We start from the raw sequence: 25518 nt of genomic DNA on the forward strand, positions 1-25518 counted from the left end.
TTTACAAGTGAGAGATCTACCACCTATTTGTCTCGATGTTAGACAAAAGCAACGAATCTCTATAGATACACTACCCCAAGAACTGAAAGCACCCATTCCTCCTGAACCTTCCCTTCCTATCCGAACCAAAACTGTGAAAGACTTCCAGTAAGTTGCATGGGTGTTTCTAAAAGCATACTTTCTTTGGACTTCATTTTGTCCTAATTTGTACATTTGATTTTTCTTAACCTCAAATGAGTTATGTTCAGTTCAATAAGACAATCTCGCAGTAGCAGTCGTTACTTTGCTGTCATGGTGTGATCGGTAAATCTATTACTGTGAAAATTATCAAAAGAATTTCTCTAGCTTGACGCTTGCTGTTCTGTTCAAGAAACAGCAAAGCTTGTATTTCAGAGTTGGAAATTCATTTCCTGACATTCAGTGGATGTTTGGTTTTAGAACAAATATGTATGGCTTAATGTAGGCTGGAAGTGTTTTTTTTGTTTGATTTGTTTTGTTTTTAATATCCTTGAGTATTTTACTGGTAGAGAAATATTGGTCAGGAAATGGGGAGGAATATTCCTAGGAGGAAGCCTCATTCTTCTATTTTTCGAACAGATGAAAAAAAAATCAAAGTTGCTTCCAGAGACATAGGCATAGACTTTTCATTGCTCTTTTCCATGTTTGAAGTCTTATGCATTCAGTGAGGAGAAGGAATGCTTTTTGATTATTTGGTGTGTGTATTTGGTGGAATATCCCTTGCTGTTATTCAGGTGTTCTGAAGAGCTGAAATTGTTACCATATTCAGATTTGTGTATTTATTGACTGCTGTCTAGTTATACAACTATCAAGAGTTTCATTCTTTCAAGTAAAGTATTAAAAACTCCGTAGTGTTTTTGGTTTGTCCCATTGATAATTTCTTTGTACTAGATATTAACTTTTTTTTTTTTGTGAGGGGGGAAGCAATCTGGAATTTGTATTGCCAGCATTATAGTTAACGAAGATAAAATACGCTTTAAGGATTCTTTAAAATATCTGACATTGGACAAAACAGGAACTTGCTTTACGAGGTCAATACTTAAAAGGATTTCAAGGGTAAATCCAGATTTTGTTGTCAAAGAACATGCATAGTCACATACAAAGATTAAGGTTTATTTGAAAAATTGGAAGAGAAATAATGTTTGGTACACTAATAATGAAATTGACTTGTTTAGGAGCCTGTGTACTTAAATGAATAAATTAGTCTGAGAAATCTTATCATGTCAGTGTTTCTAAAACATAATTCTGTTCTACTAATGATTTGTCTTAGCATACTGAACTGTGACACCATGAATTAACATTTTGAATAAGACATTGCTCAAGTATATCAAACACAAACTATGCTTTTGTTCTCTTGTAATACCATGATCGTACAATGACAAGGAAGATGTTAGATACTGATATTATACTTGTCTGTCTTTTAAATGTGCTTAGTGAGGAAAGCTTGGAGTTATAGCACAGTCTAAAGTCTAAGTGGCTGGGAAGATTTAACCCTTGTTATTACCTGTCTTTTTAATGCATTCTCTCTAGGGATGATATAGAAAAGTCAAAGTCATCAGGAGACTGGAAAGCTGTGCATGATTTTTATTCTACAACGTTCGATTCTTTCCTGGAGATAAATGCTGCATTTAAGGTAGAAAATAATTCGTAATATTACTTAGTAGTTACAGCGATTTGGCTCCTCAAAGCATTTAGACGCACATCAGTTAAAGGCTTGCAACTAGTTGCTCAAACCCACTAGGATTGTTTTATTATGATCTTACCTGCCTTTGGTACACAATGTGTTATGGCATTGATTTATTTATTCCAGTTTAAGCAACAGTATTTCAAGTGTAAGGTACTATATGTAAGGTACTTTCTACACAAACTACAGTTTAAAAATATTCAAGTTGATGCAGCTAATAGGCAAACCTGGAAACAGAAATTCCCTGTCCTTTAAAAAAAAAAAAAAGTGATATGCATTCAAGTAGTATTGCTGCTCTGTTGCGTTGGCACATTCAGTGTTCCTTGGGCAACATCATATCTTTGTGAAAAGTTTCTGAATACATGCTAAATTAATATTTATTTCCTTCTTACTACAGAGGAAGATGTGCTTTTGATATTTAATATGAACCTAGGCAAAATAACCTGTGACTCTTAGTTATTTAATGAAAATTGAATGCTTGTAACTTCATTCTTGTCTCGTGATGGATTTACAGCAAAGATGGAAGATGAACATTCTGTGCAATTTGTTATTTGAGACCCTTCTACATTTTAAAATAGAACAACTAGGTAATGGAGCCCCACGAATAATACTAAAGTGTAAGATGAATGTTCTTTAGTTTCATCTTTCACCCATTAATAAAAATGGACTTAGATTCTTATGTTTTGATAACGAAAATAAATATTTTTGTCTGTATGTGTTTTGTTAAATGTGCTGATAAACTTTTATTTTGAAAGATATGTCAAATATTCAAAACACTTCAAAACCAAAATGTCTCGTTTATTATCTAACTTGCAGAAAGATACCAATTCTCCATTTAATACCATTGAGGACTCTGGAATCGATGCAAAATTTGTGAATGTTGTCTATGATGCCTTATTGAATACTGTAAGTAGAAGAACAGAATTCATGTTTGATAATCTAACAATCATTTCATCAAAGAAACTTTCTAAGAAGCAATTTATACCAAAAGTATTTCTCAGATATGTATGATTTCTGAAGAATGTCTCATAACATACTTAAAATTGTCCTGTGAGAATTGCCATAGAGTCATGAAAATTGCTGCAGTAAAAGACGAGGAAATTTTTGTTAGTATTAATGCGGTTCATCCTGTGGTAGATCTCAGAGAGTGTTTGGAAGATAAGACATGAGTGTGGTGGGACACTGCATGATGAGAGAGATGGAAAATGTGAGGATGGGAGTAGTAAAAAGTAGATACTGTGTCTAGTAAACACAAGGCAGGAATAATGTAGAAATAATGGGTACAGCTTTTAAGTTGTTTGAAGTTTTGAAAGCCACAGTTGACACAACTTCAGGCCTCACGTAATAGCCTCTGAGGAAAGATATACAGGAACTCAGCACCATAGCACAGTCAAAGATTTCTTAGCTGGCTTGAATCACAGGCAAAACAAATTTGCCCTTTTGTACACTCTCTTATACCAAGCACGTATAATTTGATCAGATATGATTTTTCCCTGCTCCTTTTTCCATAGCCTCAAGATGTTCAGAAGTCAGTCCTAAAGGGAATAATTAATGGTCTGCTACAAGAATGGAAAGGGTAAGTATAACCAATGTTTGCACTACTGTTCCAACACTTACTTAGAACTGGTATACTTTCTATATTTTTACTCTATTGTTTTAGCCAAAGAAAGAAAATGTTCTCTTAAAACTTAACTTGACTCATAAGAACTTGTCTCCTTTTGGCAGGCAAATCTAGTGAGACACATCTTGAGCTCTGTAAGCTGACATTGAACCTCTGAGAAGCAGATCTAGCCATATATCCCCTCAGAAAATCTCAGCTGCTTGTTGCCAGGGCAATCTTTCAGGAATCCCAACTGTGAGATGAATTAGGGAATTTATCCAGAGTAAAACATGTTCCTCCTGACCCCAACTAACATGTTTTAACTTACGTAATTTCTTGACTTGAAGTTTGTTTTGCGATATCATTCATGTTTCAGCAGCACTGAAAGGGCAATACAGCATGCAGAAATGATTATCCAGGAGGCATGGAGAGGACAAGATTTTAGCAAGAAGTAATAGAAGTGAGAATGCTTAGTTTGATTCAAAAAAAAAAAAAAAAAAGGTAGCAAGAGACAGCCCCTTGTTGTGACTCATCTGTAACCCAACCCATGGCTATTGCTTTCTCTATTTTTTTTTTTTTTTACTACCTTTAGAGAGTAGTCAGAATCTTTAAAAGTGTCCTTTCAGTGATGATGCTGAATATGGTATTGAACACGTATTGACAAAACAAAGTTAAATCCTAGGGTGCATGATATCCTGACTATTGATGTGTATATATGGTGTATACATAGAGTGTTTCAAATTAATTCATTCATTTTGTAGGCCACGAACAAAAGATGATCTTAGAGCATACTGTATACTTCTACAGGTAAGAAAAATACAGTATTTTTAGTTAAGTATATGTCAGCTTAATTTATAATCTATAAACCAGTATACTATGCAAACAAGATACTTAGTATAACTGATAAATTTCACATTTAATTTCCTGTCATAAGATTGTATTAACATATGGAAGAAGTGTAGGGTATGCATGATGGGAACAGGAGTTTAATGACAGAGTTGATGGGGTAAGGTTGCATACATTAAACCCATGAACTAAGAACACAGGCATGCAATTGTTTCCTATCACTTCGTATTGAAAGAGCAAAAGTTTTAGAAGGTTATTTCCTACTTATTGTCAGATTTCCTTTATTGCTATGTTGCAACAGTGATCTTTCCCAAAAGTTTCAGTATATGCACTTTTTGGTATTGCTGTAATTTTAACTAGTATTGCAGTTTATCCAGCAGTCTCCCTCCAGTCTATCTGACGACTGCATTGTCTGATTTTTGTCTACATTAACTGATTACCTTTCCTACTAAAATTGATGAGCATTTGTAGCAAATTCCCCCTTTAAGCTTTGCTAGTGCAGATGACACCTCTCCACATGAGAGAATCTTCTGCTGTTGCTTGAAAGATCAGATAGTAATTTAGTTTTTGGAGACAACAGTTTTTTTTTCTCTGGGATGGGTACATTAGCTGTGAATTATGAGGAATAATTCTGCAGAAAAGTGGGAGTGTGTGGACTCATATAAGAGGGAAAATAAGGAGTGTGTGGAAAGACAGGAGAATCCGTATTACTGAGATTAAAAGCTCATCATGCAGAGGAGTGTAATTTGTGTGCTATACAGTATATTGATAATCCAGAAAAAATACATTGAATACTGCCTTTGTTACCTGTGGGCTTTCTTTTGAAACACAAAAAATCCATACTTTTGCAATATAGAAGTTGCATATTTTTCATTTGAATAGAAGTTGCAAATCATTTTTCCATAGTTTTTATCACTGTCACAGCAATTTTCTGAATTACTTTCCTGCGTAATTGTATTGACAACAACAAACATAAGAAACAGCCGTAATGACTTTTTCCCTTTATGCAGTTTGTTAACCTAACACATTTTTTTAATCTTTTTCAGAATCCTCAATTTAGTAACACTTCTACTTATGTCATCTATGCTCACTTGCTAAGACAGATAGCAGCCTTAACAGAAGCTGACCATCATTTCCTAGTGCACTGGTCTAAAAAGTAAAAAACAATAAAAAAATAAAATTAAAAATTCAATTTTTAGGATTACAATTGTTACTGTATTTCCATGAATGTTGACTGTTTTATATTATATATAAATTATATGAAAGTTGACTACAGAGATTGTTTTGTTGTTTTCAAAGTACATTTGGACATAGTCCACTAAGTGATACTGATTTATAGATGCAAACTGTATATAATGTATAAAAAATGATTATCTTTATGCAAAAAAGCTTTGATTGCAAAATAAGCTGTGTAAGTTATTTTTACATAACTTATGCAAAAAAAGAATGTAAATTTTCTAGATACACGCTTAGATAATGATATTGTTACAAACATCTTTATGATCTTCCTTTTAAATAAAGGTGTTTCTTGCATTATTTCCAAAAGATACTGTAGCTTTGCTGTATTACATGAAAACCACAAACGAAATTAAGTCCATGCTGATAGTGTAATAGAGATGGTGACAGAATGTAGTTAAGGCATTAGATTTTAATTACTTGAAATAATTCTAATAGCATCTAGCTATTAGTCACGTGGGGGTAACTGCCAAAAGAGTGGTTTTTAAGTTTGTATGAAGGTTGCCTTCCTTATGACGACTGCGCAAAAAGTTCAATTTGGGGTTTAAAAAAAAAGGTGTTCGTATATGTTCACAATTCCCTGCCTCTTAGGGAAACTCTTAATCAAGGATTTTCTTCTCTGCAAGGATGAAAATTATATACATATATTTCTCCCCCTGAAATATGTCCAGATTTGCTTAAAAATGCGTTAATTTATTATTTCATTTGAATCAGTGTTTACAAATCAGATGAACCCTTTTGGTTAAGGATGCAAAAGGCATATTGATGTTCTTATTCTTAAAATAAGTATTAGAAATTTGAAACATTAAAACAGAAGAGCTTTTATTTACAAAATGATGCTTTGATATACCTACTCATGTATTATATCTACACATGTATTTTTGCTGTATTATGGAAGTAGTGCAGCACATAACTTCATATGTGCACTTGTCACAAGTGTATGAAGTATTTTCCGCTATTCATTCAATAGGGCTGAGTATCTCAAAATCAAAAATTGAGACTTCCTCAGTATTAAGATTGTGGAGTGAAAGAGAGAAGGGATGTTTATTTTTTGTTTACTTCTGTTTATTAAAGTCAAGAACAAGTGATGATTCTTTTGTAAATTTTTTAAAGATACAGACATTAAAAAGTGTATTTAAATGGTGCATTGCTGTATTTAAATGCAGAGCATTGCTGCATGCCAGTATTTAAAAGCATGATTCTTCAAACTTTATATTTGGAACTTTGTTTTTATAATGGCACAAAAGCATGTTCTTCAGAAAATAATATTGAAATCTGATAATATGGGCTTCAGTTTGAACAGCGATCACATGAGAGTAACTGTAGCTTGTTTCTTTTAGGATTTCACAGAGGAGGTTCAAGCAGGTGGTGGACAGGTTACTGCAATTTATTTCTTTACGCCTGTTTCCTGCAAAACCTGAAGAGTTTCCACCCATGATGAAATGTACCTGGTGGATTCCATCAGCAACCAAAGTCCTGGCATTATTTAGTAGGTTTTTTCCTTAAATTGTGTGTGCATGTAGGTGTATATTATGTATGTATATATATATATATACTTGCATTTTGTATGTGTATGCATGTACACACATGGGAGCAGAGGAGGGTGGTTTATCTCTCCACTTATGGTGGAAATGGACATTTGTAGTAACACAGTATGAACTACAATAGAAGAGAATGCCAAAAAATAGTAAGCAGGAAAAAAATGTCAATTGGCAAGACCTCATACTTTTTACTAGGGGATAATTGCTATGCATCATCTTCCTGTAACAACAACGGATCATTAGAAGAAAAATCCACAGAGATAACCAATAGTAAAGGTTTCCCTTAGATTTATAAAAAACTTTTAAACATGCAATTGCTACAATTTCTTCTGTAACTGGTTTAGCCTCACAGATGTTTTTAGGATCTAGGTATCTTAGGCAATGTGTATTCCTCTTAAGTTCAAAACTACAGCATAGAAAAAGTAAATCCCTGTCCAGCTCAACACAGAGCACAGCAAATTTGACCATTGTAAATGCAGTCTTTCTCTCCCAAACACCGATAGTTTAGTGGTTAGAGCATCTGCTATAGAAATGGAAGACCTAAGGTCAGTACCCTTTCCTTGAGGGGTAGAAAGTCCCTCTTTGCTTCATGCTTTCTAGGAGAAAATGAAACCATCAAGTGAAAATTAAGATTGGAGTGAGGATGTTTTCATTTCTCTGGCTACTTAAAACAACTTCTATTTAAAAGAATTCCGCACAGCCCTCTCTGGTACAGTGGCACAGTTTAGACACACAAGCTCAACTGTATCCTAAAACGTGATTCTTCTCTTGTGTTCTGTAGTCATCTGAAAGAGTTGCTAGTTCATTAATTCTGCACATATACCTCTGGGGAAAGGGATATTTAGTAATTCAAAATAGACCACTTGATATGAAGGTGTTTAAGAAATCTATCAAACTGTTTTTCATTGATTTCAGAAGAATATATCATTCTGTGTCTATGAAACTTTAAATTAGTGTATGTCATTATGTGGGATAGAGTCAAATGCTGTAGAGGAATGGAATTGCTCTTGAGGTCAGAAATATATCAAGTTTGTCTTACCATAGTTGGGCTGATCTGGGAAATTACTATATTTAAAGCTATTAATATGATGCGGTAAGTTGTTATGTTACACTTGTAATTATGTAGCTAAGACTCAGACAAAGTTACTAGTAGCCCATTTGTCATCTTTTCTGTCATCTTTTTCTTTTACTGCTGCTCAGAATGCTTAGAAAACATGTGCATAATCCAGGCAGTACTTTGAAAGACTATTGTATTTTCTTTGTAGATGCTGCAAATAGTCTGATTAGCCCCCCTATTATTTCATATATGGATTTCTATAATTCTACACTTGATCACATTGATCTTATGGAAGAATATCATAACTGGCAATGTTATGGAAATTCTCACAGGTAAGGAAAAATTGGCTGTTTCTTGCCACGTATTATTTCAAAGCACCATGTCTGTGTGTTAGCCATACTAAATGTATTTTATTGGAAAAACATAACATAGCTACTGTTTGCAGAAACTGTGTGGATACGATGTCGACTAATAAATCTCATTCTACCATAGCAAACTAGACAGAAGAGTAAAATCTAGATCATAACATTAGTTTTATGATGTATTGGTGTCGATTCAGTGATGTGTTAATTGCATCTTACTGTGAACATATTTTAACTTCTAACACATTCATAGAAAGTGGTGCAGTGTGCATACCTAACGCTTATTGATGGTATCTAAATATTCTGTATGTGGGTCTGATCATATTTACTCCGGTAAAATCAGTTGTACTTATTTCTATTACATGAAACTTAAATCTTTACAGGCTCAAGGCAGCCACAAGTGTGATCTAGAAACGTGGAGAAATAGGCATTTGATCTTCCTGCTAAGTTTTAAAATCTGCTTGGGCAGGAGGAGGGAAAAAAAAAAAAGACGTGATAGCGATAAATGCACAGTAGGCTTTGAGTAGTCTCAAAGCATTGGAATCTGTATACTGCTGAGCTTCAGACTTTTTTTTTTTTTTTTTTTTGCATGGGCACCATCTGGCGGCTTTGGCACCCACATCCAAACTTATAAAAGGGCTGTGAGATTTCCACCTGCTCCAGTTCTTTTCAGTTAGCTGGGACATGGGGTATATATCAAAACAAAGTTTGTGTGATACATAGCTTTGGAAGTAATGCAGACTATCTGTATTATTCTTAAAATATGTTTAGTTCTTGTACTGTGTTAGAACCATATTTTTTTCCCAATTTTACAGCCTATAAATCTGTATTGTTTGACTTTAAAATAATAATAATAATAAAAAAAAATCAAGGCTCTATGCTTAGAATTAAGTAGGACCAGTATGAATAAGTCCCAGCTTGCCTTGCACATGTAGTATTTTGAAATACACAGTTCTTCCAAATAAGTTGACACTGCTTGGTAAAACATTTTGTGTTAGGATTTCCAGCAGATCAACTGAGAATCTTTTCTCCTCATTTTCTTTCTTTCCTAAAGACATTAGAATCCGGAGCTCCTCGCAGGCAGGATTCAGGGTGCACATGTAGAGTCTGGATTCAAGATGCACACAGAGTCTGAAGCTCCGGGTGTCTTAGTATGAACTTCTGCTAGGTGATGCATGAGCTAATCAACAAAAAACTTACTGAAGTAACCAAGTAAAGTAAATCTTTTACCGTAATGATTTCTGAAGTTTTTCAAAATTGTTAGTAATATTTGACTGCAATGAAATGTAGCTGTAATCTGATATTTTAGAAGTCCTGAGCACTCGTAGCCCTGGCTTAAATCAGAAGGATCTGTAGAAAATCAGTACCTTTGAAAATCAGAGCAGAAAATAAGCCAAAACAGAAATACTTCTGTGTACTAATGAATGCTATGCTGAGATAACTGTTCAGCTTGTATTAAATAATATATTCTCACTTTCTTTAATTCAGTGTAGCAATTAAAATTTAGTATTTAAAACAGAAGATACTTCTTGCCATCTGTAATTGAAGACTGCTTTTATTAGGTCTATAGATGATAAACATAAAAGAGGTATATTCAGGATATGTATTATTCTATTACTACGTAGAATTTCTGATAGAATTCAAATTGTTTAGTTAAAATACTACTGGATTGATTATGTACGTATACAATGAAAAAACAAAAACCCCGGCAGCTATTTCCAAATTAATGTCAGTAGAGGGAAGATAGTTACTGAACTGTAAAAATTCTCTCCTCTTCTCTTAAGGAAGTACTATGCTAGTTGCTAAAAATGAAATTTTATCTTTTTTTCTCTTGTTGTTCAGGTTTTCTTTCTGTCAATATCCATTTATTATTTCTATAGCAGCGAAAAAGGTTATTATTCAAAGGGATTCAGAACAGCAGATGATAAGTATTGCACGAGTAAGTCATTTCATGATAAATGGTTTTGTCTAATCAATTGGTATTTTATCAATTCTTCTTAGGTAAATGTTCCATACAGCCTTTCATCACAACTTTTGATATATTGGACTATCCGGAAAAAAAAAAACCTGAGCCATTTTACTATTGCTAGCCTACAAATGTCCATGCTGGATTCTCTCCATATTTTTTTATTCTAATATGCTTGGTTTTAAGACGCTTACAAATATCAGTGTTGTGGAGAAAGTTACAGTAAATGTGTTATTGGCTTTTTTTTTTTTTTTTTTTTGGAGAAACCAGATTAATATATTGTGTTTGATAAGAAACCAGCATGCTAAATTAACACGGTAACTAAGGAAGAGAGAATTTTGATCTGTTTCCTATTTCATTCTGTGAATATGTGATGTTGTGGAAGACCAAAACACAACAAGTCACAGAAGAGGTACTGCTTCTGGGCAACCTCTTGCATTTTGAAAGAGGCTTTGTCTGCCTCTCTTGGTGACAACTTTCTTCAGGTGCTAGGAGTTACTGTTTTCCTCAGTGCTCAATGTGGCAGCACCACCTTATCTGTTCATGGTTTGTTAGATGTATCTTGTGAATAGCTAAGTGAAGCACCAGCCAGCCTCTGGAATCTTGTGGTTGTTTTTAACTATTTTGGGAGTTTAAAAGTTTGCCATGCAATTGCCACCTGTTTGTTATATATCCTGATAGTTTCACATAGTGTGAATGATGTTTGCAGTCAAAAAGAGATGGCATTCTTCTCTACCTCTTAGAAGATACTGAAGCATCTGTTGTATCAGGGTAATGTCTTTTAATGCAAGATACTAAGGACTTCTTAAACTCACTAAGTGTGGTACTTTGTTTTTTAAATGAAGATGTTACATGTATGATGTTTTTTCATTCAAATAGCAAAGCCTTGTGGATAAAGTCTCTCGCAGACAGAAACCTGACATGAATATGTTGTTCCTAAATGTGAAAGTGAGGAGGACGCACCTTGTTAGTGATTCACTTGATGAGGTATTAAAAATGTAATTAAATGATGTGTTGCTACAAAATAGCAATTGCATTTAGATTTGATAAGTTATATTTAAATATTCCTGTGCTAAGATAAGGAATACATATATCTATAACACAAAATAAAAGAAACTGGGTTTCTTATTCGCAGTAGCAGCGCTGCAGAAAAGATTTAGACAATCAGAACTTTATTTTCTGTCCTTATACTCTTCCATAGTTAAGTTCCTAATGAAGATGCATGCTTGCATACCACATGGTATGTGTGAGTGTTTGCAATTTTTGTCTTAAGAGTAAAGTGCATAATTATCAGATTATGTAGGATCTAGTTCCATGATAAGGAGCACAAATAATGACTAATCATCTAGTCACTAGATGAGTTTGTTCTGTTCTAATTCCCAGAATACTTTTATTCTTTTCCTTCACTAGCTTCTCTATCTTATAACAATTATTATAGGCTTTCTTTTCTTAACTTCTTATCATAATTTTAACTGATTCCTCATTCTTGAATGTAATTTTTCCTTTTTTAAAATTGAGAGACAGATGTGTCCATTGAAGTAGGCGATTCTTCAGTATCCACATAAACTTGTTAATTATTATTTAATGAAATCTAGTTCCCCGCTGCTTCTCAACACTAAAAACAGCCTGATGGTATTGAAAAAGAAGTCCAAATATTGATAACAAAACAAGACCAAATAAGTTCTGATTGTTTATGTGCAGAAAACATAAGTTTAAACTTTTTTTTTTGCCTAGATTAAAGCCTGTTTATTTTAGCCTTTTTTCCTAAGACAGAAGAACTCAGTGGTGATACTGCTGTCTCTCAGGCATTGTAGTATTTTTATTTACCGTGTTGAGATAATGAAGAACAACTTTAAGAGTTTCACCTACTAGTGGGAGGTGATGCAAATAACTAGCTTAAACAAAGCAAGAGTGGTATACAAAGAGATTTGTTCTTTATGACTGGAAGCACTGATAAGATGTTAAATTTTCTCTATTTTTCCCCCTCCTATTTTGTAATAGCTAGCAAGGAAGAGGGCAGATTTGAAGAAGAAGTTGAAAGTCACATTTGTAGGAGAAGCTGGTCTTGATATGGGTGGCCTGACAAAAGAATGGTTTCTTCTTCTGATCCGTCAGATTTTTCACCCAGACTATGGTGAGTTTAAGTACAATTTGAAAATCTGTCGATTTTAAAATATCAAAACAGTGATAGATAAGAATTCTTCATTAATCCGGTATTAGACCACTTGTTGATGTTAAATAAATAAATAAAAGCAGGCAAGTTAAAACTGTCATGGATATAGATGGGAAGAACTTTTGGCATAGAGGACAGCAGGAGAGAGTGGGAAGTTCTGAAAAGCTTGGAACATCTTGGCTTTTGGCAGGGAGGTTCAAGCGTTGCGGAAACATTGAGATTTCATTTCAGTGGTATAACAATTAGAGAGTGAACAAATCTCTGATCAATGGAAAGGTTTGGAATTAAAATCGGGATTCAGCTTTTTAAGACTTCAATCACGCTAAATCTTGTTTCAGAAACTGGAGGCTCAATGGTTTTGGTTTGTTAGTATCCTTATGTTAGTGAGCATGCTGAGTAGAAAGTATGGGGGGATTCAAGACTAGCAGTTGATTTTTCTTGAAGTTTTTCCCCTGATATATCTGCTGTGTTGCAGTGTTTCCAGCTCTACCCAGACTCAGTTGCCTGCCCCATGTGTGTTACAATGCCTTCTTTGTCTCAGTGTGGGTAATTAGTAAATGGGGTTTGAGACCTATTTTGCTCCAGTGTCACTGCCATCTTTCAGTCAGTGAACCTTGCTCTTCCTTAAATGCAAATATTCAACTGCTTCTGGTGAAGGCCCTGTCTAAACTTTTTGTGATGCGTTCCTCATTGGACCAAATTTCAAAAGAGAAAGATAGATCTTTTGGGAGAAAATCTTTGTAGCAAAAAATGGCACATCTAAAGGCAGAGTTCTATCTCTGTTTTCATAAAGACCAGATATCCCTGAGACATCAGCTGGAGTTTTTGGTGTTTTTTTGTTTTGTTTTGTTTTTAATTCAAAAAAGTTTTTTTCATTTAAATCATTTATTCCCTAGCTTTATCTTCAAACCCAAACGAGATGAGCAATTACATACAAGACATCCTTAGAACTGTTCAGGGCTCTGGTTTGTATGCTGGCTGTGAAAACAATATTAAACTATCAGTGTATTCAATTCCAACAAATTAAAACCAGTCATTGCATTTTATTTAATGTAGTTATGCATTGATGAAGTGGATTTCACTGTTAGTGCACTCTCAATCTAGAATGTAACTGTCTTGCTTCTCAGAGAAATGCATCTTGCCTAGGCATCTTAAAGCTGTTAAGTGGTTTTCATTGTGTAGGTTTTTACTTTCTTTTACTCTTTAAAATGGTGTGTTTTGTATCTGAAGCAAATAGCAGTCAAATGACATTACAGTCATGATTTTAGTAGGATCTAGCTTGTTACTTAAACCAGCAGGTGGCTTTTTTAGGGTGTTTGTGGGTTTTTTTAATCTTCTTTAAAATACTTTTTGGACAGATAAATATGAAACATACTCCACACTGCTATGTGTATAAGCTACACCTTTTACAACTCTCTATTCTAAGATAGTAAAGTTTGTGGTATTTGTATCGTGGGATTCATGCCAACGTTTTTAAAGATTGTCATCTGCTATTGATATAGAAAGGTAGGAAGAAATGGGCTTACGTTGCAGCAATAAAATAGTTGATCAGACAGGTATGTTTCTGGCTGTACAGGTTATGAAGTACTGTGACGAAGCAGAATGCATAGAAACCACGTAGAATATCCACAAGTGGAGGTGCTTATTTAAGAATACAGTATGCAGCCAGAGCTGATGGACTTAGTCCTGCTTCAGGGCTGGAGCTGCTCTTGGTGGCCTTTGCCCAAGGACCTGTAGGGCCCTGCTGCATAGGGCCCTGCTGCAGAAGGGAAGACACAGAACTGAGAACCAGCCTGGAGATCTGCACTTTTAGAAGCACTTAATGATGCGTGTGTAAGAAAAAATGGTTTTGTGTGACCTTTTATTAAAGATAAGGCTTGGTAAAGTGCAACTTACTTCTTCTACAGGCATGTTCACGTACCACAAGGACTCACGCTGCCATTGGTTCAGCAGCTTTAAGTGTGATAACTATTCTGAATTCCGACTGGTTGGAGCTGTATCCTTTTATGTCCTCATGACAGTGCTAAACAAGCAGCTATTTAATTACAGGGACAAAATAAGGCAGGAAGATCTAATCAGAACTCATCCTGATGTATGTACAAGTGTGTTGAACTTTAAATGTATAAAGAAAAAGCCATTAAGGAAGCAGCCTAAAAAAAAGGGAAGAAAATGATTGATAGAGATACATGGTACATTTTACAGTCAGAAAATAGTGCAATTAAGATTGCACATGCAACTTTTTTTGTGTGTAAGTTGTAATTTTTATGTACTTCACTTCTGGGTTCCATTCAGTAAACATAAATGAGCCTGGGTGCATTAATATTTTAAGTTCCTATTGAGCAGTATGTGGCTTCTTTTTAGCCTAATGGTTTCCACATGAACATAAGATTTTTTCCTAGGTTTTCTGATGTGCTAATTTATGAAGTCCTCAGACACGCAGTTAATGATAATACATGCTTATAAATCCACTAAGATGAGGTGGTGATGCCCCCATTTTACTAGTGGGAAGCTGAATCATGAACTGGATTCTTCTAATTTTTGGTATTAATTTCAAATTTGTACTATGAAGTGTTAGTTCGGGTAACTGTCATTGTGGCTGTTTATGCCTTCTTTAAACAACTTAAGGACACAGAAGGCATTTTCTCAGTTAGTCCTCAATAGCTGTATGTGACAGTTTGCTGAGGATAAAGTCTCTGCTATGAAATGAACAAATGATGAGGTGCAGTGCATAAAATTTAAGCTATTCAGTATTACTTAATATGAGTATGGTAGGCTGTAATAGCAAGTCTGGTAGTAACAAGCACAAGCCAAAGAGGAGGAATCTGTTTCTTGTATTTACATATGTCTTTTTAAGCTAGAACGATAGCCTGCTCTATTCCATCCCCATCTACTTTGTCCGGACTCTAGAATTACTGTGTATCACCAGGTGTACCTGAGTGTGCTACCAGATAAGCTGTAGTGCCAGTGCAGGTTAGTCATTATGCTTTTAGATGTATTTCAAAGAAAAATTTCTATATTGAGTGTTCTTTGGAATTTTGGGATTAAAAATAAACAGTTTTCTTTTTTAAAAAACAACAACAACAAAAAAACTTTTTTTCATAACAATACATTGGAACAATTTATTCAGGAAATGCTGATACAGAATATGATGGAGATTTTCAGGTGTTCTGGCAGCATGTCTCATTTGACCATTTGAACTATTACTTAATTGTAACATAAAATTGTGTTTAAAATAATGTCAGTCCAAAAAAAAAATAAATTACTTCAGTTTCTTTAGTATGTTAGAATATGCTAGAGTATGCTCAGTTAAAATTTTAAATATTTTTTCCAAGTTACCTAAAATGTTAACTGTAATGAAGATGTGTGTTTTTTGCCTTTAACGTCTGACCCATATAGCTTATGGGACTTGCTGTCTATAATAGCATCACCTTGGATATTCGTTTCCCACCTTGTTGTTACAAGAAATTGTTGAGTCCTCCTATTGTTCCATGTGATCATAACACACTTGTAGGCATCTGTGATGTTACGTTGGATGACTTGTTTCAGATTATGCCTGTAAGTATTGTTTTTTAGATGCTAAATTACTGACTTAGAACCTGTTCTATTTATATTTAATGCTTGGAAAGCATTATTATCTATTTATATTTATTATCTATTATCTATTGATTATCTATTTATATTTAATGCTTTGAAACAGTCTGTAACGCTTACAGACTGTTTCAAAACAGCCATTTTTTAGCACCAGCTGATATGGTCTCTATTTTTGCTGCCGAAAACATAAATACTCTTTGTTTTGCAAGCATAGCAGAGGTTTTGTAGGTCTTCTGGAAGTTAGAATACCAAAATTTGATATGTTCTAGACACCCTTTCCATAGTAAAAGGAAAAATTTAAGTTTATGATAAAAAAAAAAAAAAGCACTTCTAATATGCTGATTAAGTAGTGTGGCGTCTTTTTGTGTACACATTTTGAAGATGCAGCTTTTTCCAAGGTAGTTTCTTTATAAAGAATGATTTTTGCATGTTCTTGCAAATACATCATTTACCTTTGTAGGCTCACTAAAGGGTTTGTATTCATGTTGTAGGAATTGGCCCATGGACTGAATGAACTTCTGTCCTATGAAGGCAATGTTGAAGAGGATTTTTACTCAACCTTTCAGGTCGTTGAGTACTCAATGAGAAGTGATTCTCAAACTAGTTCAGTAATTTTACCAATGTTTCTGCAGTGGAGCGGTTGACAAGCGTATGGTTGCTTATTGTTTGGTGTACAACTGCGTGAGCATTAAAGCTTGCTTCAAGAACCAGTCTAGTGCTTCGTGCACAGAGTCTGAATCCATTATGGGGCTTTAAACAGTTCAATGACAGCATAAGTGGACCTGAGCATTGACTGCTGGGGTCCCATGTCTAGCTGCTGGTAGAATTCCAGCTCTTTGCTTGCTCTGACACTAATGTGTTGCAGTCAGTGACCTACCTGACTGTGGAATTCATCTGTCTGCAAGACAATTCTTTTTCTGTCTAACCCAGTTGCTTGACAAAGCTTACTCCTGTTATTTTACATGTTTTGCCTAGGAAATCTCACTTCCACCATACTTGCCCGTTCAAGTTATGATGGTTTTGCCAGACCTGTATGTGTAACAATAAAGAAATGATTGTATTTCTATATAATCAAGAAAGTCTTTTTCATTTATTCATTGTTTTTTAGGACACATGTCATTTAGTAAAATTTTGTGCTGGTTTATGGACTTGTATTGACCTTTTTTGCTTCAGCTTTCAATTGCGTTATTATAATACTATAAGAGATTTTTTTGTAAAGCAGATATTTTTGAGTTGCTAGGTGAGTTACAGTGGAAGAAATACCTTCTTAATTATGTTTGATACTACTAAATTGTTCTTAGGCATGTTCCCCTTCCACTTTGAGGCTCCACAGTCTGCAGTTTGACATGCTACTGTTTAATAGGGACAATTTTTCTACTTTGAATACCAATTTCTTAAGCAATTTATTGAAAACTGTATTAGTTAACTAAAACCAAACAAGTAAAAGAAAACCCCTCAGGATTACAGCATGTGCTGAAGAGAGACAGGAGATGCATGGAGTAATAAATGCAAGCTTTGTACTCTGCGAGTATCTGAATGTATTTTCCAGAACTGAGCTTGACTTTTCTCTTTCGACAGGTTTTTCAGGAAGAATTCGGTGTTATAAAATCTTATAACCTAAAGCCAAATGGAGATAAGATTCCGGTCACAAATCAGAATAGGAAAGGTATTTCAATACATATTAACAACATACATTTGGCAGATTTAAATTTATCATTGTTTTTACTTTTTGTAAACCTAGATTTTATTTAACAAAATATGAGAAATAAATTCCTGTGGTCTTTCCTGTTAAGTCTACCAATTTAGTAGCATGTAAATTAAAATGCATTCACTTTTATTAATTCACTACAATTTTAGAGGGCACAACAAAATGTTATTTAAAAACATTGCAATGTAACAAAAGAAAATGTTTCTTTTTTAGAATATGTGCAGCTTTATGTCGATTTTCTTCTCAACAAATCAATCTACAAACAATTTGCAGCTTTCTATTATGGATTTCATAGTGTCTGTGCTTCATATGCATTACTGGTAAGAACAAAATATCACTTCTGTTTCAAATAGGTGGCAATGACTGATCTAAATTATGTAAGTTATTCTTGGTATCTGCACTGGATGGTTTTAGCATTCATAAAGAATCTTGATTAATCAATATAGTTGAACAGGAGAAATTAAGTAGGCAATCAACTCTCATCTTTTTTTAACAGAACACTATGGATAAATAAAGCTCCACAAGTTTTTATCAGCATGTATTCACAGACAAATCATAGGCTTTTGTATCAGTGTTAATGGAGATTCTCTGCATTTCTTACAGTTATGAGCAGTAGCACAAATATGTCTGTGCGCTCTGGAGCGACTGCTGTGAAAACCATGTTACTTTTTTGCAGAAAGAACTTTCAGTAAGATTGAGGTTAAACATTCTTGTGTATTCAGTCCAATTTGGCTTTTGGAATGGCTTTTGTATTTTACACCATTCCTTGTGCAGTAAGAGAAAGAAGAGGTAATTACAATTTTCATGAGAATTTCTGTGTTCCTGTGAAATTAGCCAAGTATGACAGGCTTGCAGCAAAGTGAAATGTGACTAACTGCAGTAGATTTTCGTTCTCCTTCCTGAAACTTCCCTGAAGTGCCATGAACTACGTTCATGCTTGCAAAAGATGGTGTAGTAAACGAGTAAGAAGTAGGTTCTACTGTTGTATGTTTAGTGGTTGTGAAACATGATTTACGGTTAAATGTACTTGCTTGGCACAACACTATGCACACCTAAAAGTAAATTCTGTCAGTCATTACTATTTAGCAACCTATATCAGGACATTCAATGAAAATAAAATGGAGGTTGTAAAAAAGAGAAGAGAGATCAAGACACTGTCTCTGAATTCCATATGTAAAACATTAATTTTTTTCACAACATATCTGTAATCTAATCAGAAGACAAGCCAGTCATTGAAATAAATATAAGAATGAAAAGGAATTGAGAAACAAAAGCAATGCATGAAAATGTAATGTTATCCAATAATTTGCTTTTTACTATATACAGTAATAAAAGATTCCTCCAAGTTCTAAGGAATTAATTTTTCTAGAAAAACAATATGTATCAGGTTAATTTATAAATTTATATTCAATAATATCCTGTTAATATTTCAGTAATGCAAAAAAAGATATCTATTTCTCAACTTCAATGAATATTAAATATTTTATACTTAATTTCTGGCAGCTACTTCGTCCGGAAGAAGTTGAAATTCTTGTATGTGGTAGTCCTGAACTGGATATGTCTGCTTTACAGCGAAGTACTCAATATGAGGGCTACCAGAAAACTGATCTCACTATACGGTAGGCTTGATTTAATGTTTTTTTTTCCTCATTCAAATTACGGACTTAAAAAGCAGCATTGCATGGTAGACTGTTGGGAATAATCTATTCAAGTGTATTCTGAAAATGGATCATAAATAATTGAAACGTTAAAAAACTTACTTCCAAATGAGACAAAGATGCTATTAAATTAGTGTCTTTACACACAATAAAACAAATATACTATATAAATAAGAAGAATTAGATCATTAGTAACATAGTGTGTTGCTGGATACATTAAAAGTGATGTAAGTTGCAAATGGAGGTAGTTTCAAATCCTATACATTGAAATCCGAGTCTTTAATTTTATTATCCAATTTTCTAATTTTTTTCCTCCCAATTCCAATTGATAATAAGGAGATGTATACTAATAAGTTAGACTGATTATTTTTTTAATAGAAAAGTGGGTTTGGGCATCATATGACAACACATAATTACAAAATTCATAAAATATTATTGTACTTGTAAAGTCCTTAGGAACTTATTTAACATTGCATATTAGGATAATATTGATGTCCTTTGTTTTACATCTATTCAGTTTCTGATAAGTGTCAATTTATCGTATACATGCAGTTGTGTTATATTCTAATGCTGTTTTGGCACGATATTACATCTTAAACCATTTTCTTCTCCTTTGACCCTGAACATAGATACTTTTGGGATGTAGTACTTGGATTTTCTCTTGACCTTCAAAAGAAGCTGCTACATTTTGCTACAGGAAGTGATAGAGTACCTGTGGGAGGCATGGCTGATTTGAATTTCAAGATTTCAAAGAGTGAAACATCCACTAATTGGCAAGTATTTCTTTTTTTTTTAATTTTTGTTCTTAAATTATTTCCTGGGAGTCCTTACTGCTCTTGAATGTCTTTCTTGAAGAAGAGCAAAGAGTATAAGGGAGAAACTGAGTAACCTCCATTAATTCGTCTTCAAAATGTTATTAAACCCATCTATTGATAACATAAATTTAGCTGATGATCGTCTAATACAAAATCAGTTCTTCAGTCAGTGTTTATATTCGAGTCCATTAATTCTTTATCTTTGAAGTTTCCTTACATGCTTTAATTCAAAGAAACTGTTTAATTGTTCCTAACATGACAGCTGAGCTAATGAAAATAGAGGGTGAATCACCATGATTTTTTTCTGAATTTTTTAAGTCTGTTTTGTCATTATGAATAGCAGCCCCTGCAGTTACCAAAAAACGCCTTGCATTCTTTCTTGATGGTCTAAATAAGAATTTCGATTTGCATTGCTGGAAAAGATGTAGCATTCCTTTAGGGTCTCTGGTGAGTAAGTGTATAGCTGATACAGAGGTTGCTCATACGAAATAGGACTGAAGCAACCTTGTAACTTTGTCATGAAAGTTAAATTGTTCATGCCAAGTTCTTATGCTTCTGGTAACCTTTTATTTTGTACTGAAGTGAACTGAAAAATTCCTCGTGCTTTCCAGCCAGTATTTTCCTTTTCAGGAGCGGAAAGAGTCAGTTTAAACAATTTGTATAGAAAAACTTACTGGTCTGGAGCTCACTGCTAAGCAGTAATTGTTGGCTTTACCTATGTTTCTCAAACTTTTAAGGTAGTCAAAATACTTTAAAGGAACTACATTTTTAGAGTCAAAATTTTTGGGGGAGGTTTCTGTGGAGAACTGAAAAAATGCATAGATGAAATCAGATTTAAAACAAGCAAACAAAAATTATCTCGTTATTGTGGTATTTCTAATGCTTTAGTCAATTGGCCAATAACTGGTTCCTGTAATACGTTAAAGGGACATGAGCAGAAATGAAGAAAAATCAGTCAACATTGAATCTCTGTTTAAGTTCATTCTCCTGCAAATTGTTCTTGCAACTGAGAACACATTTTAAAATAATGTCCATTTTTAAATTATGTAGATCTGTGCTGCTGGATGTTTGTTTCAGTCAGATGGCCTCTACAACGATGAGCATAAGCATGTTGCAACGATGAGCATAAGCATGTTGATGTTGTATTGCTCACACAATAGGATCAAAGACACTAATAGCCATAAGAATTCTCAAATTAATATCCAGTTTCCCAAGTTGCCAAATTCTGAAGCAGGGCTGCAGTCTGTTTAACAGATGTTTGCTTCGCTGTTTAAAGTAGGGATAAAAACAGTTGTTTGTATCTCCAGATCTGGAGTGGGGTTTCACTCTCTTTCAAGAATATTTGCTAATGATCAAATGCCAAACTACTGACTAAATGAAAACGGAACTAGAGAGCTTACTAAAATCGCAAACTTAAAATCTAACTTTTAAGTGACAAGAGTTCAGAAATCTTTCAGTGCATTGGGTTAATTCCAAGTTTCAGGTGGAGCTTCAGGTTAACTGGCTGAATAACTGTTTTCGTCAGGATAATCTTTCCTAGCGCTGAGCATGGTTTCCAACGTTTCAATCAGGCAATCCTATGAGAGACCTGAAATATATATGTATTCAATCTCAGTTTTCAGAAGACATTTGCAACTTGCAAAGGGGTGAGAGTTGCAAGCAAACAAATTTTAACCTGAGTACCTGAGGTTCATGTGACTAATAGTGTTGTTACTTATAATATTTCTTGTACACGGTTTCTTATGTAACTGGAAATACGTAGGCAGATGGCAGCACCCTGCTTCTGTTTTGTTACTTAATAAGAGGATGGTTTTGTTTTTGTTTTAGGTTACCAGTGGCCCATACTTGCTTCAACCAACTTTGTCTCCCTCCTTACAAGAACAAGAAAGAATTGAAGCAAAAGTTGATCATTGGAATTTCAAATGCAGAGGGGTTTGGTCTAGAATAAAATAAAATACTTAAGAACAGCATTTTTATGTAGCACTCACTCTCTTCTAATTGTGCCTTTAAGCTTTTTGTTATGTCTCTTGATACTGTGCAAGTCTTACCCAACTTATATATTTTTTAAATATGAAGTGTATGTTTTTTCCTTAATGGCAATACATTTACTGCTTGCTTTGTCACAGAAAGTAGTTTTCTTCATACAAAAAGCTTGTCTATTTGATAAAAGAAACATGATGAAGGCAATTTCAAAGTTATAGTTTGTTTCCGTTTTTCCTTAATAGCACTTTATCATTAATTGTAATTACTTTACATCACATATATTCCACTGGGAAATAATATACAGAATATTTCTTTATTAGCTAGTCCCAGTGGTGGAATGTTTTCAATTAACATGAATAGTAGAAAAGAATGTAACTTACAGCATGTAGCCATATTTTCACAAAGGCAAACAGGAATTTTAGTCTTTATAAAATGTATGCAGTTTTAATATTCTGGTTTTCCTTCTCAGCTAAACAGGCTGTCTAAGAAGCATGTAAATAACTGCCTGTGAACAAATAGAGTTTTGATAGTGCCATTTACTGCTAAAAATTATTTTCTATGAATAAGAGGTTTTAGGTGTTCTATATTCAGCTTTTACAGATCAACAGGATTGACTGTACAAAGAATGTTTTAAAAAGTACTTTCTTCAGCTTGAGGGAATTCAAGGCCAAACTACAGATATTAAGCAACTTGGAGGTTCATTCTCTGGAACTGACAGCAACTAACCAGATTTACTATAGTGTCATGGTAAACAAAACTAGATGTTTAAAGTAAATTCCGCAAATGTTGAAATATTTCAGGAAAAAAATTAAATCTCCAACAAATGAAAAACTAATACATAGTTGTTGTGCTGTCATTTTTCATCCACTTTGTTAAAAGTCTTAAATAAGCTATGACGAGTGAATACAGTAACATTTCAGAAGAATGTTGAAGCTTTCATTGACTTGAGGGCCAGCATTTAAAGACAATGTTTTGTGTTTTTTACTGCACAAACAACATGAAAACAGTTCTTGATATGTGTATTCTGAATGAGTAAATTAGGAGCTGGGGAAGAAACTAGTTCTAAATTGCAGGTGTAATTATAAGTCTGGGTTTTATTCATTAAATGGAAAGAATTTATCAGCATGCAGTATAGTATTTTTTTAATATGAATAGCTACTGTATGTTCTATAGATTTTTCTTTCATCTGAATGAGGCCCAGATCTTTCAAAATATTTAGGCATCCAATTTGCCAGCTTTCCCAGTTGACTTCTGCTGGGAGTTGAATGCTTAAATAGCTTGTAGTGTCTGTACTCAATTACTTACTTGCAATAAGAGTAAAATTATATTCTTGTTTTCCCTTCCTATATAATTTACATACAACCAACATATTTTCACACAGTTGACAAATTAATTTTCCTAATTTGTAGTTTCAAAGCTGTTGTGGATTTTCTTCAATATCTAAGTGCAAATTTTATTTTATTCTGTTTCCTAGAGAGAAGGTACTAGTGATTTTACTATTTTATTAACAGAGAGATAAATAGTAGGGTATTTCTAAATATTTGTCATTCTATTCATAGTGCTTTCCTTGAAATCAATATTATAATTTCCATTGACTTCAGCTTCTAATGAAACTAGGTTAGCATGGAGAGTGTTAAAAGCAGCACTTCAAACTTGTGTGTTGTACATTATTTCTTTCAAATTAAGCTTTAAAATAAATTTGAATTTACAGGATTTCCAATGTTAAGAAATAGAACTTTCACCACTACACTGAATGAACTAGACAAATTTAAAATTGCTTGAAGCTAACACTTGAATGTGGATGTACGTAACAAATTTGGAAACAAACACCTCCCTTTCCTCTCTCGGTAGAACTGGATTAGTAGAATGTCAGCTTATGAATAAATAACTATACAGTTTATCTGAAAACATGGCAAATTAGCCAAAATATTTTTTTATGGCTTAAGCCCACTTTTAATAATTATCTATTACTGTCAATATAAAAGCTTTATCTTCTTATTTTCACTGAATTGCACTTTGTGTTGGGTTTAGTTTTATTTATTAATGTTTTTTTGATTTTACTGTGTAATATTACCTCAGAATTCTAAAAAAAACAAAACACAAACTATTGTATTTGCATCAGTTTTTAAATAAGATAGTCAATGACATTTTATATATTTCCTGATGTTGATAAATTAAATAGTAAATTTTGTATTTGTTAAATGAAAGCATTGCACTGTATTTATGAAACAAACCTGATCATTTTAAAAATTTACTTCAACGATGGTTTTTGTTCTTTTGTCTTGCCCTGTAATCCAGCAAATCTTTTTTTTTATCTCCATCATTGTTTTGTAATGTACAAAAGAAATCTGGTTTGTATACATTTGTTCATTTCTAAGTATCTATTTTTATGTATTAAAATTGTGCAGTCATTAAATCAAGTATTTCAATTACTGGTCTTATTTGATTTCAGATTTCAAAGATTGATCATAATGGCTTTGAAAACATGATCTATCTCTCTTCTTTTGTCTTATTTTTCTTTTGAAAACTTTTCCTTACTATTACAGTTTGGTTAAAACATTGTATGGCTCACTGAAAAGGAAACTTAAGTTTTTAATACCAGGTGTACACCCAGAAGTATATTCTATATATATAGTCAAAATTACAGGTCTTCTAGTGCATACCATGGTGTAACAATGTTGTATAATAGTGGATCCTGAACTCTGTTTTATATCTTTTTTTTGTTTCCCTCAGTTGTTAGATGACAGACAAAGCCAAATTGTTGCATAGTTTGTCTTTTACCAGCTAATTTTAACATTTAAATCAAGAGGGACAGGGAACAAGAACATCATGCTTTCCCATGGCTACTGTTAGTCCTGATCACAAGACTAATATCTGACCAGATTTAAACTTCGTCTCCTTCGTGCCACTCGAGCTACCTACAGATGGCAGCAAAGATGAGGATCAAAACCACTTAATTAGAAGTCAGACTTTCCTCTTAATAGTAGAGATTAGAAATACAAAAATCTTAAGAATACAATTTTTAAAAATAAATATTCAGGAAAAAGTTATAAATGTCTTTCTCTGTGGTTGCAGTTGGTGGTGGGACTGGCTAACTTGCTCCAAAAACAAATCCTATATTTCTTATTTTTCACAGATGTGATATTTAATATTCTTTCAGAATCCTTCCCTAAATAGAAATCTGAGAGATCTCTCAGCTTCCTTAATGCCAATTTGCATGTCATAAGTAGCAGACTGTAAGAGTATTTGTTTTTCCTGTTAGAGCACCTAGATCTCTTCC

General features: G+C 33.7%; 1 protein-coding gene across 1 annotated transcript in view; it reads left to right on the forward strand.

Annotated features, from left to right (window-relative positions):
- Positions 1–24667, forward strand: part of HECTD2 (HECT domain E3 ubiquitin protein ligase 2) — a 33123-nt gene extending 8456 nt beyond the window's left edge. The window contains exons 4-22 of the mRNA XM_040564042.1: positions 9–147; positions 1549–1651; positions 2519–2608; positions 3214–3278; positions 4064–4109; positions 5195–5304; positions 6725–6873; positions 8191–8314; positions 10187–10283; positions 11190–11297; positions 12312–12444; positions 14391–14479; positions 15880–16038; positions 16566–16640; positions 17653–17740; positions 17996–18102; positions 19286–19401; positions 20070–20213; positions 22083–24667. Of these exons, the coding sequence (XP_040419976.1) occupies positions 9–147; positions 1549–1651; positions 2519–2608; positions 3214–3278; positions 4064–4109; positions 5195–5304; positions 6725–6873; positions 8191–8314; positions 10187–10283; positions 11190–11297; positions 12312–12444; positions 14391–14479; positions 15880–16038; positions 16566–16640; positions 17653–17740; positions 17996–18102; positions 19286–19401; positions 20070–20213; positions 22083–22203 (2063 nt within the window). The 3' untranslated portion in view covers positions 22204–24667. The remainder of the gene's footprint in view (positions 1–8; positions 148–1548; positions 1652–2518; positions 2609–3213; positions 3279–4063; positions 4110–5194; positions 5305–6724; positions 6874–8190; positions 8315–10186; positions 10284–11189; positions 11298–12311; positions 12445–14390; positions 14480–15879; positions 16039–16565; positions 16641–17652; positions 17741–17995; positions 18103–19285; positions 19402–20069; positions 20214–22082) is intronic.
- Positions 24668–25518: the final 851 nt, after the last annotated feature.

The sequence above is a fragment of the Cygnus olor genome, chromosome 7, assembly GCF_009769625.2.
Source record: "Cygnus olor isolate bCygOlo1 chromosome 7, bCygOlo1.pri.v2, whole genome shotgun sequence".
Lineage (NCBI taxonomy): Eukaryota > Metazoa > Chordata > Aves > Anseriformes > Anatidae > Cygnus > Cygnus olor.